The sequence below is a fragment of the Danio aesculapii genome, chromosome 6 (genome assembly GCF_903798145.1).
Source record: "Danio aesculapii chromosome 6, fDanAes4.1, whole genome shotgun sequence".
Classification (NCBI taxonomy): Eukaryota; Metazoa; Chordata; class Actinopteri; order Cypriniformes; family Danionidae; genus Danio; species Danio aesculapii.
In genome coordinates, this window is record NC_079440.1 from 30,092,409 (window position 1) to 30,108,146 (window position 15,738).

Genomic DNA, 15,738 nt, shown 5'->3' on the forward strand with positions numbered 1-15,738 from the left:
ACCCTACCTAAGGCTTTAATCCTAATGTGAATCATCCATCCAATTCAGTCATACTATCCAATCATTTAGTCAGTCAAAAAAAAAATCATCTGCATGTTTCATTTATTCTATTTTTAAGAGCTGTTTAGGAAAGAAAGTGGCTATTAGATTTTAAAGACTGTGAGAAATGGAAGTTGCTGACTTGACTTATTTCAGTATGTTGATGTACAACTAAAACAGAAAATGGAGCAGTGGCAGAGCACTCTTTTGCGCATCATTCCCTCATAGCAAACTAATGGTAAGAGGGTATTAATATGCTATTGCTATGGAAGCCCTCAAGTTGATGTCAACAGAAGAACTGCTACTTCAAAAAAATAGACTGTGAATGAAAATTAACAAAACAAACAATTTATTTAGTAGATTAACTAGCACAGATCAATTATTCACCTTAAGAATAACAATTTGAACAGGCAAAATTAACATTGATAATTTTAACAAGCATTATTAATATTTAGAAATTTGTTTAGCTGATTATGGAGATGTGAAATCCATCACAGCAGTGCCGTTTTGATAAAAAAAAATAATAAAACCCAGTACACAAAGATTACCTCTGACATTTTTGGAATCTACAGGAAGTACTTCCTCATACAGAAGAGTTTCAAGAGACACTGCGCAGTTGTTTCTTATTGTTTACACCAGTGTTCATTTTGACAGCTAATGTTGATTTAGTTTTAGTCATAGCCTTTTAGTTTTTTTAGCCATTAATTTTAATCATATTTCAGTCTTCTGATATTAAGGTTTTAACAATACAGGCCCTGAGTTAACAGTTATGATGTAACATTAAGCCTTAATAAAACAAATATTCAAAAAAAACAAACATAAAATGCATTATTTTTATAATTCAATTAATCTAAATTTTAAGTAGTTTTTTCTATCAAGCAGATATATTTATTTGCATAAATTGAATATAATTAACACATCTGTACTGAAGATTTTACTGAAGTTTATAACGCTGATGTTAGTTTAAAATGAATGCACAGATAATAGGCTGATTTACTAAAACACAATTATGCTTATACCGCCTATATGAGCTTAAATGCATTATTTAGATTGATTTATTGCTTTTACATGAGGTGAAGTTTAATCGCAATATTCCCAAAATAATAATTGCATTAAGATGATCTATGCAAACATACTCACTATTGCTGAAGCATGTATAAACTCTGCTTTGGATTGGATTTATTCATTATTGTACATTTTAATGAGACATGCACAAATTACTGCTTATTTCCTGCCGGGTAGATCAGTACAGGCTACAGCTCAAACATGTGCAGAACAATTAAAGTGATTTTGATTGTTTTCATCTAGCTTCCATCAGTAAAAGAATGTCATTGACTTAGAATATTTAAAAAAAAACATTTGCCAAGTAAATGAACACTGATTTACACACTTGTTAGACTTTTTTGCAACTGTTCAAGAGCACTTGTATTCATGCAACATTTTTTGAACATCTATCAAATCTGTGCACCTATGGCTGAATCAGAGATTTTGTTCATGCAGAGAATAATTTGTGCTTACCGACAGGGATGGCAGAGGTGGTCACAGCTGTAGCATGAGAGGAGTGTGAAGCCATTGTCATGGTGACAATAGTGCTACTGGTCATTTGGGTATGCGAAGCAGAGCCTGATTTGGGGTACATAGTAAAGACAAATATATGAATCACATGAAAATTTCTGGTCTCTGTAGATGAAATCTTGAGGGAGGAAGTTACCTGTAGTAGTGGCTGAAGGAACTGTGTTGGTAGCCAAGATGGGAGCAACAGTGGCAGCAGCAACAGGGGTCACAGTGTTGAAGATTGGCTTCTGCAGATAAAAAAAAAAAAAAATCCTCAAAGTTCATAAACAAGTAAAAGGAGTTTTACCACCCTCTTAACCTTCTAAAGCAACTTCAAATATCCTCCTAAAATACTTTATGGTTATGCAGAACTAACTCATTCCACCCACATTTTTCCTATTATACCTCATGATGCTTAGCATGAATTATTAAGTTGCATCCATTAAACTGTTAACAATGTGAACAGTGAAGTGTTTTTTCTTTTGTTAAATTTGGTTCAGTGAGGTGGAATTGCTCTCTTTACAGGTCATGAATCAAATGTTAAAAGTCAACGTATTAAAATAGACAAATTACTTTCAGCAGACCAGGAATAACCCCCAAAACCCAAGACTATTTGCAGAAATATTTGGTATAATATAAAATTGGAGAATATAAAAAAAAATAATCTGGACGAACGAAACATTGTCATTGACAATAATGTCTCATTAAAACACCATTTACAATGTTATTTTCAAGATGGATAAAAAATAAAGCACAAAGCCAAATCTACTTAGCTTTCATTATGGATTTGCATTCCTTTAATCATAACCTTTTTCTATAAAATGATTTGTTTCAATTATTTTGAATGAAAGTTTTCAAAACTAGAGGTGCAGGTCATTTTTCCAGAGTAGTCACACATTTCAAAAAAGGTGGATAAACATTATAAAAATAGGGCTGAGCGCTAAATCGATTTCATCAATAAACTCAAGTGTGTAGTTTATATCCAATTATTTGAATGAAAATCGGTTTTCACTCTAACACATGCGACGCTCCCCTCTGGACTTCCATAGTTCATGTTGAAATAAACAGTACAAAATAACAGGGAAATAATTAAATCATCTTGAATAGCTCCCCTTTTTAACAATCTTTATGAGTTTAGTTTGACTGTAACTTTATAATATGGTTTATTGATATTATTATTATAAAATCATTGTTTGCTGTTATAAAAAAATCTTGTTAAATTCGATCTTTAAATGACAGCTAGCAAGGTCCTTGAAGGCATTTTTTTCAGCATTTGTTATATCCTATAATTATGTATGCTTAAAGTAATTATAGGTTAATAACCTATATAGATTTTTTGTATTTTTTTTTAGCAGGAAAAAATCTATTTAAATCATAGATTAATTATTTGGTGAAAAAAATTGGGATTTAAAAAAAAAAAGGCCATATCGCCCTGCCCTATGTAAATGAGAAGCTTTCGAACAATTGAATGCCCCCATTTCTATGCATCATGAGACGACTCAAAATGCTTATAAGAAAACTGACTTGTGTGACGGTATGAGGGGGCTGAGCCTTCTGGCCTCCTATAGCTGGGTGTGAGGGTAGGGTGATGCGAGTTGCAGTGTCCCGGGGCGTTGGTGGACGCTGTATGTTGATGGTAGTTGGTGGAGGGTGAATGGCCACTGGCCGCCTAAAAATGCAAAGTCAAGCTTATCATTAGAATAATATAAACACTCCTATCATGACAAAAAGTACTTGGCTTAAAGCTTCGCAAAAATGATAAATGCTAGTAATTACCCATGAACCATCTCTGTAGCGTGTGTGACAGTGGTGTTGATGACCGGGGACTGGGTTCGAGCAGCTGGGATTGGCGCAACCATTGTGGGTAGAACAGCAGTTGATGTGGTCACCAAAGAACGAGACTGTAAATGCAGACACATTGGGTAAAGATCAGAGAAAGATGTTGCAAATATGCGAATTAGAGTTCATTGCAAATTTTAGAAATGAGCAGCAACATCAAACAAAATGCATAAACTACTACAACTATATTGAAGTATGAATGGTCAGGGCCAGGATATGCCGTTTTGTCACTGTACACATATGTACTCATTTACATTAAACTAAAGTTTATTTATTTAGCATTTTTAACGATAACTATTGTTTCAAAGCAGCTTTACAACAGTATTGTATTACAATTAAAGTTGATGAAAAGTTAAGAATATTAGTTACCATAACTTTAGTAGTTACTAATAACTTTAACTAGTAACTCATTACTGTGGCCAGACAGACTCTGCAGGCATTTCTTGCTATTTCTGCAGATAATTTTGTAAAAAAATCTGCGGATTTATGCTGAATAATTTTATGAGTACCATAACTAAAAACTTAAAATATGAAATAATAAAAAAAAAATACATTTTTTACTTCAACTTAATGTTTACAATGCAAATTAGATCCACTTAATTGGTAAACAAAGGAAGTCTCTCATAAAATATATATATCTACTAAAATATAGAAAATATTACTTTACAAAATGTATTGTAAACAAATCATGTGAACATTTTAATATTACTATTATTATATCACAATAATATTAGTAAAATTAATTTCATAAATATAAATTTGTACACATTTACAAGTAAATACATAGACTCAATGATGGGCTAAAATTCGGCAGAAACCTGCAGATTTCTGCACACGCAGATTCCGTGTGGGCTTACTAAATACTAATAGCTTTAGTTACCCTGCAGTTATATAGCATAAAGGTGATGGCTATGTGTAGATGTTCAATGAGGTGTATTTGTTCATTAAGTGTATGCGTTGTCCTTGAATTAACTGATCTATATTCTGCTTAAGGGCACAGTAATGTTTTGCATGTGGCCAATTTACAACCATCATGAAGACTATAAAGCAGGTGATATCAGCTATTACTGTCAATGAAAAGTCTATTAAATGACTAGTTGCAGGTCAATATGAATGAAAATAGATGGATGGGTTTTTTTGCAAATTGTTTCAGGAAATAAAATGTAACATTAACAAATAATTTCTTCATAAACATGCTGCAAAAAAGTATTTTTGTTTGTTTTGTTACAAGGAAAAGACATAAGTCCACACAAGCCTGAAAAGATATTGGTAACCAAAGTATACAATGTCTGATATGGACAAAGTAAACCAGCAGTTCTCAACAAGGCAGCAAGGGCACACTAAAGTGGGCTTGGTAAATTTCAAGATGAATGCAATTTTATTAATTTTTTTTTTACAAAAAAAAACAACACACGCACGCACGCACACACACGCAATTTTAAATAAATGTGTGATTTGAATAATAAAACTCCATGATCAATTAGATCAATCTCCTCTAAACAACATTAACATTAAGCCAGTCTCTGTGCAGACAAGTGGACTATTCTGTGTAACTGTATGTGATCTGAAGTATCTGCACCTGAATAGGCTGATGTATAATGTGCTGCACAGCTGCAGGTTGGCTTGGGCCTGCACTGCCTCCTCCCGCTGGTCTGAGAACATTAGGGCCTTTAGTGCTGGACATGACAGCTGCAGCAGCTGCGCCTGAGACCCCAAACACAGCCACACATATTACATTATTACAGTATGCAACAATTCAAGTTAAACAAACACAAACAAACACACACTTTATCATGAATACGTATAGTGTATCATTTCTAGATTTAAACAGATGTGCAAAACAACAGGAATTTGGAAACTATTTTGGAAATTTTGGTTTGAAGCCAATAGTGAAAAGATAAACTTCAGAATAATGATGTGGAGAGAAATAAACAATACATTTCAATTAATTTAATTGTTGTGTTTATTTTTTAAAGGATTGTTTACTCTCATTTACTCTCGCTTGTGTGGTTTTAAACCGTTATGAGTTGCTTTCTTGTGCTGAAGAAAAAATAAGATACTTTGAACAATGCTGGTTGTTGGCACACATCGAATTTCATAGAAGGAATAAAATGACCTTGACTTTCATTTTTTTGTGTCAATCAGCAGTACTGTTTGGTCAGCTAGTTATACAGATCTCTACTTCACCATTAACCCTGCTGGATTCTAGATCCTGATAAACTGCAATATGAGACAGTAAAAAAATAATAAAAAATCAAGACATTAAAGAGTTAGTTAAAAATATCCACTTTAAAAAATATAATATTTTAATAATAATAATAGTAACTTGGCAGTTACTACAAGTGTACACTGGGAAAAAAAGGGGACATTTATCAAAATATTTAATCAAACTAAATTCATCATATGCAAGTTTAATAAATGTACATTTTAAACATTAAGACGAAGTATAGATGTTCAATAATCTGAAGCAGACACAACATGTCATTATGTTCTCTAAATGTAAATTTGCAGACCACACAAAATGCATTTGCAGAGGAACTCGTCTCCACTAATTTTCTACTCATGTTACACAAACACACATGAAAATAGTTTAAAGTGTGAATAACTCTGCTCCCAAATGCTAAAAATTGGAGGTAACCTACCTTCTGAACATTACACAAAAGAATTGTTTTTGTTAACAGTATTTTTGAGCTGTTTTCAGTAAAAACTTCAAAACGTCTAAGAATAAACCAAGATAAATTTACTAGGGAATCAACTGGCATAATGTTCTGTTAAAATAATCTAAATAAACCAATGTTGTGAATAAAACAACAACAAAGACAAAACCTGCCTATAGTATCAGAAAAATCTACTTCATACAAACAGCAATGTCATTTTCATACCCCACTGACATTTGCCCTTGTTTTCAGCTTGTTTTTAAAACCTAGTTAATCTTGTTCAATTTTTAGAAAAAAAAAAAACACAAAATTGCTACATTTTGCATCCTAAAAACTTATGTTGACATTTAGATTTTTGTACTTGTAAACGAAAACACTCTCTTTTCTGCTGTGACTTAAGACATTATTAAAAGGACAGTTCACCCCAAATAATTTTTTGTCATCATTAACTCACCCTTCACTTGTTCAAAACCTATCTGAGTTTTTACTTGTTGAACACAAAAGCAGTTATTTTGAAGAGTGTTAGTTGATGGTACCTGTTGACTTCCACCGTATTTTTGTCCTACTGAGCAAGTTAATGGGTGCCACCAACCAGGATTTTTCAAAATATCTTTTTTTGTGTTCAACAGAAAATAAAACTTATAATGGTTTAAAACCACATGATGAGTTTAATACATATCACCCTGCAGCTTAAAAAAGCAGGGCTGAGCCTGGTCAGTACCTGGATGGGAGACCACGTGGAAAAGAGAGGTCCTGACTCTTTGTGGTCATTAAAAATCCCATGGCACTTCTAGTAAAGAGTGGGGGTGTAACCCCGGTGTCCTGGCCAAATTTGTTCCATCGGTCCTTATTAATCATGGCCTCCCAATCATCCCCATCCACTGAATTGGCTGTATCACGCTCTCTCTATACCATCTATAGCGTGTGTGGTTGAGTGAGCGCACTGGCGCTGTTGTCCTGTGGCTGCCGTGGTATCATCCAAGTGGATGCTGCACACTGATGATGATGTGGAGAGACCCCCCCCCTCCCACCATGATTGTGAAGTGCTTTGGGTGTATGGCCACACACGATAATGCACTAATATATATACACATATATATACACATATATATACACACATATATACACACATATATACACACACATATACACACATATATACACACACACACACACACATATATACACACACACACACACACACATATATACACACACACACACACACACATATATACACACACACACACACACACACACACACACACACATACAGGTATATAGTGTTTACAGGGACAGCATGTAACCACTGTGGTTTAGGGGGACACACCTTTCCTTACAACCTACAAATGAAATTTATATATCAAACTATCTGTTATGGCCTCATTAAGATACATCTCACTTAAAAAATCACATGAGACCATGGAGTTGTGGAAAAACTACACCTGTTTTTTCACAGGCTTAAAGGGTCATCTGTATCATGGTTTGTTGGGACACACAGGTTTAAAGGGTCTCCTTGTGTAAATCATTCATACACAACAAGCAAAGTGGTTTAAAGGGTCAAACATGGTTTACCAGGACCAGTAACATAACAAAAACACTGACTGGGGTTAGATGCATACTTCAAGAAAATTATGTTGAATGAGAAGTTTTTTTAATTGTTTCTTAAACATCATTGATCTGTGATCTGTGCTACACATACTTGCTGTTTACATGTACACACAATGTGCTAATTCATAGTAATCTGAGTAAAGAGTTAATTGCATTAATAATAACATTATAAGAATAATAAGTAATAATAAAAACAAGCTGCCACAAAACTTACTGAATACTAAAAACAGTATGCAAAGGTTAAAAATGTTAAAACTGAAGTACATCAAGTACATCATACATTTGAAGAGCAGGAGTAAAAACCCTGTTACAACAGTGAATCAAAATGTACTCATGAAAAACAAAACCTTGTAAACGATAACAAATAGTGGGAAAAAAATCTTACCCTTGTCATTTCAAATTAACTTCATATGCTCAGATATAAAAAGGGATGCAATAAATACTAAAATCAGTCCAACATTTAAAATGAGTTTAAAACTGTTATTTTAAAAATATTTAAAAAGTAGAAATCTAAAGTTTAAAAAAGTAGAAATTGTTCACAGCGTTCACATTTTGACTTAGTACAATTGTCCAAATGACATCTTTTAGACTTTTTCTTTAGACATTATAATGAACCGTGGTTATCAAGGCATGTATGCCTTAATATAATGTAAATCATTTTTGATATCAAGAATTCGGGCTGGTACTTGTGGAAATGTAATTCCTGATATCAACAATCAACATTTTTGATATCACAAATGTAATTATTGAAATCAAAAAATATACGTTTTGACTTATATTTATTCTCAGGATCTATGGCAAGCCGTTTTGACTTTTATTCATTCTCAGTATACGTATACTTGATATCAACAATTTAGGTAAATTTTGATATCAATATTACATTTCAACTAGTAACAAAGTTAATTCTTGTTATCAGCAATGATGTCACTATTTGCAGAAATACAATTGTTGATATCAAGAATTCGGATTTTTGAAATCAACAATTTAATTCTTGATATCAAGAATTTATATCCTGTTATCAATAAAAGACAAAACGGCTATTCTGGCAAGCCGTTTTTACTTTTATTGCTTAACCAGATATGAACTCTTGATATCAAGAATTAAATTGTTGATATCAAGAATCCGAAACCTTGATATCAACAACTTAATTGTTAATATCCAGAATGCGAATTGTTGATATCAGGAATTGAATTTCCACTATTAACAATGTAAATCCTTGATATCAACAATTCAGTTTCACTAGTTAAAATGTTTATTCTTGATATCAGAAACTGAATTTCAACTAGTAAGAATTAGAGTTATTGATATCTGTAATTGTATTTTCACTAGTTAAATGTCACCATAGACTGCCATTCAAATTTAATTGTTGATGTCAAGAACTGATTTCTTACTAGTTAAAATTTTAATTTTACAAATCAGAAATACAATTCTTACTTGTACATTTCTTTTACAATACAATTATTTTATTTTTGATATCAGTTGTCATATGGATACCAGTGCAAATGTCTATTCTTGATATCAACAATTGAATTGTTATTAATGAAAATTGTAATATTTGATCTAGTGAAAATGTTAATTTCTGATACCATAAATGTGCTTGTTACTAGTAAGAAAGACTTTTTAGATATCATAATTTATATTCATATCAGAAATCCATTTTCAGATATCAGAAATAACAAATTAACATGTTGAAATACATCTAACTAATATCAAGATTTAACATTTCAACTAGTATCAAATGAATTCTTGATATCAGGAATTGACATTTTTACTAGTAACAAATTCATTATTCATATCAATGAAGGCAGCTGATATCTGAATTTAGCTTTACAACTAGTGAAAATGTAATTACTTATATATTCAATGATATTTTAACTAGTAAAAATATTCTTGCAGATATCTAGAAATATCATTTTTACATGTAGAAATACTGGTAACACTTTATAATACACACTATGAATCATTTACTAAGAATTAGCATCTAGTGAATTCCCTATCTGTTAAGCATTAACTGTACATTAATAAACGTTAGTAAGCAGTTTATAACTGCAGCTACAAATGATCTATCATTGACTTACAACCACAATTATAATGTGCTTAATAATTGTACTTTCATACTTTGTTAATGATTTACTTTTCATTACTCAATTAAATATTGTATTATTTACAAACCAGTTCTATTTAAGAGTAGTCGATGGTTAGTAAATGATTAATAAACTATTGAAATCAACATTTATATAACTTATTATTTAGGCATATATACTAATAGTTAACTAATATGTTAATAAATGCTTTATTAACTCAACTTCATTCAGTTTTGTGATCTAATCTAAAGTGAGGACTATTTATGCTTTATAAATCCCTTATACATGACAATTAAAGGCTCAGTATCAGTTGAACAATCATCATTGCAAACTTATCTAAAAAGTAAAATTACTGTAAAGTTTAAACATTGCTGAATAACAGGAGTGTCAAAATACAACATAAAATTGGATAAAACAACAGTAATATAGTAATTTAACAATATAATAAGATGCAGTGTTTAAACTGTATGGTAATTTTATTTCACGTAAGGTTGCAGAGATTTATTTTTTATTTGATACTGTTTCATTTGTGTATCTTTAAATGAATAGGTATGAATAATGTTGTTTATGTTTGTTTTTCCTGTTTGGAATATAACTGAGCCTTTAACTGTCATTTATAAGAGATTTATAAAGCATAAATTGTCCTCACTTTAGATTAGATCACAAAACTGGATGAAATTGAGTTAATAAAGCATTTATTAACATACAAATTAACTATTAGTATATGCATGAATAATAAGATTTATAAATGTTAATTTTAATAGTTTATTAATCATTTACTAACTCATTCTGAATGATCTTTAAAATACACAAACTATTCTTAAATGGTTTGTAAATAATACAATACTTAATTTAGTAATGAAAAATAAATCATTAACAAAGTAGGAAAATACAAGTATTAAGCACATTATAAATGTGGTTGTAAGTCAAGAATACAGCATTTGTAGCTGCAGTTATAAACTGCTTACTAACGTTTATTAATGTAGAGTTAATGCTTAACACATAATGAATTCACTATTTGCTAATGTGTAATAAATGGTTCATAGTGTGCAGTTATTATAAAGTGTTACCGAAATACCTATGGTAATGAGCTCATTAATATTAATGTGATTTGGTTTTCCCACAATTTGCTTTGAGTCAGACCAAGAGCAAAGACGGTAGAAGCAGATGCACAAAAACAACTCTTGTTTAGTCAAAGATCAGTTTTTAATTTACATTTTTAATCTGTAATCATAACAATAAATGTGTTTAACCTTAAGACCAACAGCTATTAAATTATAAAATACGTTTTTTAAAAATCAAATAAGTAAATGCTTTTTTTGTGACCTGCCTACAGTATGTCATAGTGTTATTTTGACAAAACAATATATCAGATTGGAATAGACAGAGAATATCATAACTCAAAAGATAAAATGGTGTCCTTAGTTAAATAGGGTGTAGGACTAAAGAACTAATTGTGTCTGAAAATTTGACAAATCTTCTCTTTGGGCAATGTACCTTATCGTGTCATCAAAATGGACAAAAAAGTAATATAGAAAAATGTAACCCTGGCCTGCACTCTCAGAAAAAATGATACAATGTTGTACCAAAGAAGGTACTGTCCCTTGTCACTGGGGCAGTACTTTTAATGGAACAGAATTGTATTTTAAGACAAAGAAACAAATTTGTACCATTTCAGTTTGAACCTTTAAGGACATGATTTGTACCATGAGAAAACAAAATGTACCTTTGGTTTTTTTTAACCTGCAGATACAATATTGTACCTTGATCAAACGTACAAATCTGATCCATGAAGGTACCACTACAGTGACAAGACACTTTGTACTTTAACAGTGTCAAATCTGTTCCTTTAAGAACTATTTAAAGGCATTTTGCAATATCCAAAATCATGGGTCAACTTACTTTCAGTAAATATCAAACATCAAATAAATTTCTAAACAATGTTTTTTTAAAAAAAGGTTTCTTTTTGTGAAAAGGCACCTTTTCCATTTACAATAATGAATTAAAAATACTTTAACATCAATCAAAAGATCTATTTTTGCTAATCATTTCACAACACTTTTCACAAAAATGTTACCGAAATACATTCTCCCAACTACAATATAAACCGTTTTTCTTTTCACACAATAGCTTTGTAATTGAATTTACTTAATTTTAAAATAAAAATTGAATTATGCAAAAAGTATTATAACGAGAAGGCGATGTGGTGGCGCAGTGGGTAGCACGTTTGCCTCATAACAAGAAAGTTGCTGGTTTGAGCCTCAGCTGGGCCAGTTGGCATTTCTATGTGAAGTTTGCATGTTCTCCCCGTGTTCGCGTGGGTCTCCTCCGGCTGCTCCGGTTTCCCCCACAGTCCAAAGCCATGTGGTACAGGTTATTTGGGAATGCTAAAATTGACAGTAGTGTAAAAGTGTGTGTGTATGGATGTTTCCCAGTGATGCGTTGCGGCTGCAAGGGCATCCGATGCGTAAAATATATGTTGGATAAGTTGGAGGGTCATTCCCCTGTGGTGACCCCAGATTAATAAAGGGAGTAAGCCGAAAATGAATGAATGAATTGTAACAAGATACTGTATGCTCAATGTTTGATTAGTTTTATAATACTAAAATGTCTGCATGAACACTTTGCAGGACTTTTGCCTGCTCATGTGCACAGTGGAAGGAAAATGCCAAAAGGTGCAGATATCAATAATGAAACTGTATTTATCAGAAAATGCTTACTAAATGTTTATTAAAAATGCCTTAAATGTTTAGTTTACAATACCTACAGTTTTGTTTTGCCAGTTGTTTTGCATTATAGAACTTAATAATTAATGTTTTAGAGTTTCCTTAAACATATGCTTTTAAACTATGATTTGTGCTTTAATATGGAAATTATTCATAAAATCACTTTGCCTTTACAGTAATATTTATTTTCATAGATATTGTCCAACACTGATGTACCTTTTTTATGAAAACAATTGTGTATCTTTATTTCAATTGTACCATAAAAGGTACAGAACAGTATCATAAGAGGTTTGGCAAGCCGTTTTGACTTTTATTCATTCTCAGGATATGTATTCTTGATATCAACAATTTAATTGTTGATATCAAATAAGGTAAATTTTGATTTCAATATTACATTTCAACTAGTAACAAAGTTAATTCTTGTTATCAGCAATGATGTCACTATTTGCAGAAATACAATTGTTGATATCAAGAATTCGGATTTTTGAAATCAACAATTTAATTCTTGATATCAAGAATTTATATCCTGTTATCAATAAAAGACAAAACGGCTATTCTGGCAAGCCGTTTTTACTTTTATTGCTTAACCAGATATGAATTCTTGATATCAAGAATCCGAAGCCTTGATATCAACAACTTAATTGTTAATATCCAGAATGCGAATTGTTGATATCAGGAATTGAATTTCCACTATTAACAATGTAAATCCTTGATATCAACAATTCAGTTTCACTAGTTAAAATGTTTCTTCTTGATATCAGAAACTGAATTTCAACTAGCAAGAATTAGAGTTATTGATATCTGTAATTGTATTTTCACTAGTTAAATGTCACCATAGACTGCCATTCAAATTTCATTTCAAACATGTTGAAATATAATTGCAGATATCAAGAATTAACATTTCAACCTGTGAAATTAAGTTCTTGATATCAGGAATTGACATTTTTACTAGTGACAATTGAATTGTTGAAATCAAGAATAGACATTTGCACTAGTATCCATATGACAACTGATATCAAAAACAAATGCATTTACAAGTAAGAATTGTATTTCTAATTTGTAAAATTAAAATTTTAACTAGTAAGAAATCAGTTCTTGACATCAACAATTAAATTTGAATGGCAGTCTATGGTGACATTTAACTGGTGAAAATACAATTACAGATATCAATAACTCTAATTCTTACTAGTTGAAATTCAGTTTCTGATATCAAGAATAAACATTTTAACTAGTGAAACTGAATTGTTGATATCAAGGATTTACATTGTTAATAGTGGAAATTCAATTCCTGATATCAACAATTCGCATTCTGGATATTAACAATTAAGTTGTTGATATCAAGGTTTCGGATTCTTGATATCAACAATTTAATTCTTGATATCAAGAGTTCATATCTGGTTAAGCAATAAAAGTAAAAACGGCTTGCCAGAATAGCCGTTTTGTCTTTTATTGATAACAGGATATAAATTCTTGATATCAAGAATTAAATTGTTGATTTCAAAAATCCGAATTCTTGATATCAACAATTGTATTTCTGCAAATGGTGACATCATTGCTGATAACAAGAATTAACTTTGTTACTAGTTGAAATGTAATATTGAAATCAAAATTTACCTTATTTGATATCAAGAATTAAATTGTTGATATTAAGAATTCATATCCTGAGAATGAATAAAAGTCAAAACGGCTTGCTATATTACATTTGTTATTTCTGATATCTAAAAATATCTAAAAATTTTAAATTTCTGATATCAACAATTAGGGAAGTAATTTATGATATCTAAAATTACTAATCTCACTAGTAACAATTACATTCATGATATTAGAAATTAACATTGTCACTAGAGACAAACCAATTGTTGATATAAAAAATTTTACATCTTCACTAGTTGAAAAGTATTTCTTAATATCAACAATTTAATTCCTGATAACAACAATTAAATTATTGATATCAACAATTACATTTTTCATATCAACAAATAAATAATTGATATCAAGAATTGCATTTAAACTAGTAAGGAATCGATTCTTGATATTAACAATTAAATTTGAATGGCAGTCTATGGTGACATTTAATTAGTGAAAATTCAATTCTTGATATCAACAATTTAATTGTTAATATCATAAATGTAACTGTTGTTATCAACAATTAAATTGTTGATATCAAGTATTTTAATTCTTGATATCAACAATTCAAATTTTGATATCAACAATTACATTTTTGAAATCAACAATATCCTTTTTGATATCAAGAACTGAATTGTTGATATCAAGAAAATATATCCTGAGAATGAATAAAAGTCAAAACGGCTTGCCATATTTCTTGATATCTCCAATTATATTTCAACATGTTACATTTGTTATTTTTGATATGTAAACATGTATTTTTGATATCAACAATTAGGGAAGTAATTTATGATATCTAAAATTACTAATTTCACAAGTAACAATTACATTCATGATATTAGAAATTAACATTGTCACTAGAGACAAACCAATTGTTGATATCAAAAATGAACATCTTTACTAGTTGAAAAGTATTTCTTGATATCAACAATTTAATTCCTGATATCAACAGTTAAATTATTGATATCAAGAATTGCCTTTCAACTAGTAAGAAATCAGTTCTTGATATCAACAGTTAAATTTGAACGGCAGCCTATGGTGACAGTTAACTAGTGAAAATACAATTGCTGATATCAAAAATTGAATTGTTGATATCATAAATGTAATTGCTGATATCAAAAATTGAATTTTTGATATCAGCTATTACATTTGTGATTTTAACAATGACCTTTTTGATATCAAGAACTGAATTGTTGATATCAAGAATACATATCCTGAGAATGAATAAAAGTACCATACCATGTAAAATACCATGTCCCTGTATACCATGATGGTGTTACACACATATGAGTGACACAGTGATAAACTGGGTAGGGTTGCACCAGCTGTTCGTAAGTTTTTTCTTAAATTAAAATGAAAAGTCCACACTAGAGGCTTAGTAACTTGTCTTTGTCTTGGAACGCCATCATGATTTCACACATATATGAGTGACATGGTAATTAACTAGTGTCTATGGGACTTTATACACAAGTCCTGCTATACCAAACCATGTCCCTGTATACCATGATGGTGTTACACACGTGTGAATCAGTGATGAACTAGTGTCTATGGTACTTTATACACTAGTCATGCTCTACCAAACCATGTCCCTGCATGATGTGG

The 15,738-nt window shown here is 30.8% G+C and overlaps 1 protein-coding gene across 3 annotated transcripts in view; it reads right to left on the minus strand.

The window, feature by feature from the left end:
• The window catches only part of sap130a (Sin3A-associated protein a), a 61,569-nt gene that overhangs the window by 20,312 nt on the left and 25,519 nt on the right, over positions 1 to 15,738 (minus strand). For all 3 annotated transcript variants that reach the window (XM_056459932.1, XM_056459933.1, XM_056459931.1), the window contains exons 6-10: positions 5,012 to 5,136; positions 3,370 to 3,494; positions 3,118 to 3,262; positions 1,751 to 1,841; positions 1,558 to 1,662 (exon numbers count right to left, since the gene is read on the minus strand). In XM_056459932.1, coding sequence (XP_056315907.1) covers positions 1,558 to 1,662; positions 1,751 to 1,841; positions 3,118 to 3,262; positions 3,370 to 3,494; positions 5,012 to 5,136 — 591 coding nt within the window. The remainder of the gene's footprint in view (positions 1 to 1,557; positions 1,663 to 1,750; positions 1,842 to 3,117; positions 3,263 to 3,369; positions 3,495 to 5,011; positions 5,137 to 15,738) is intronic.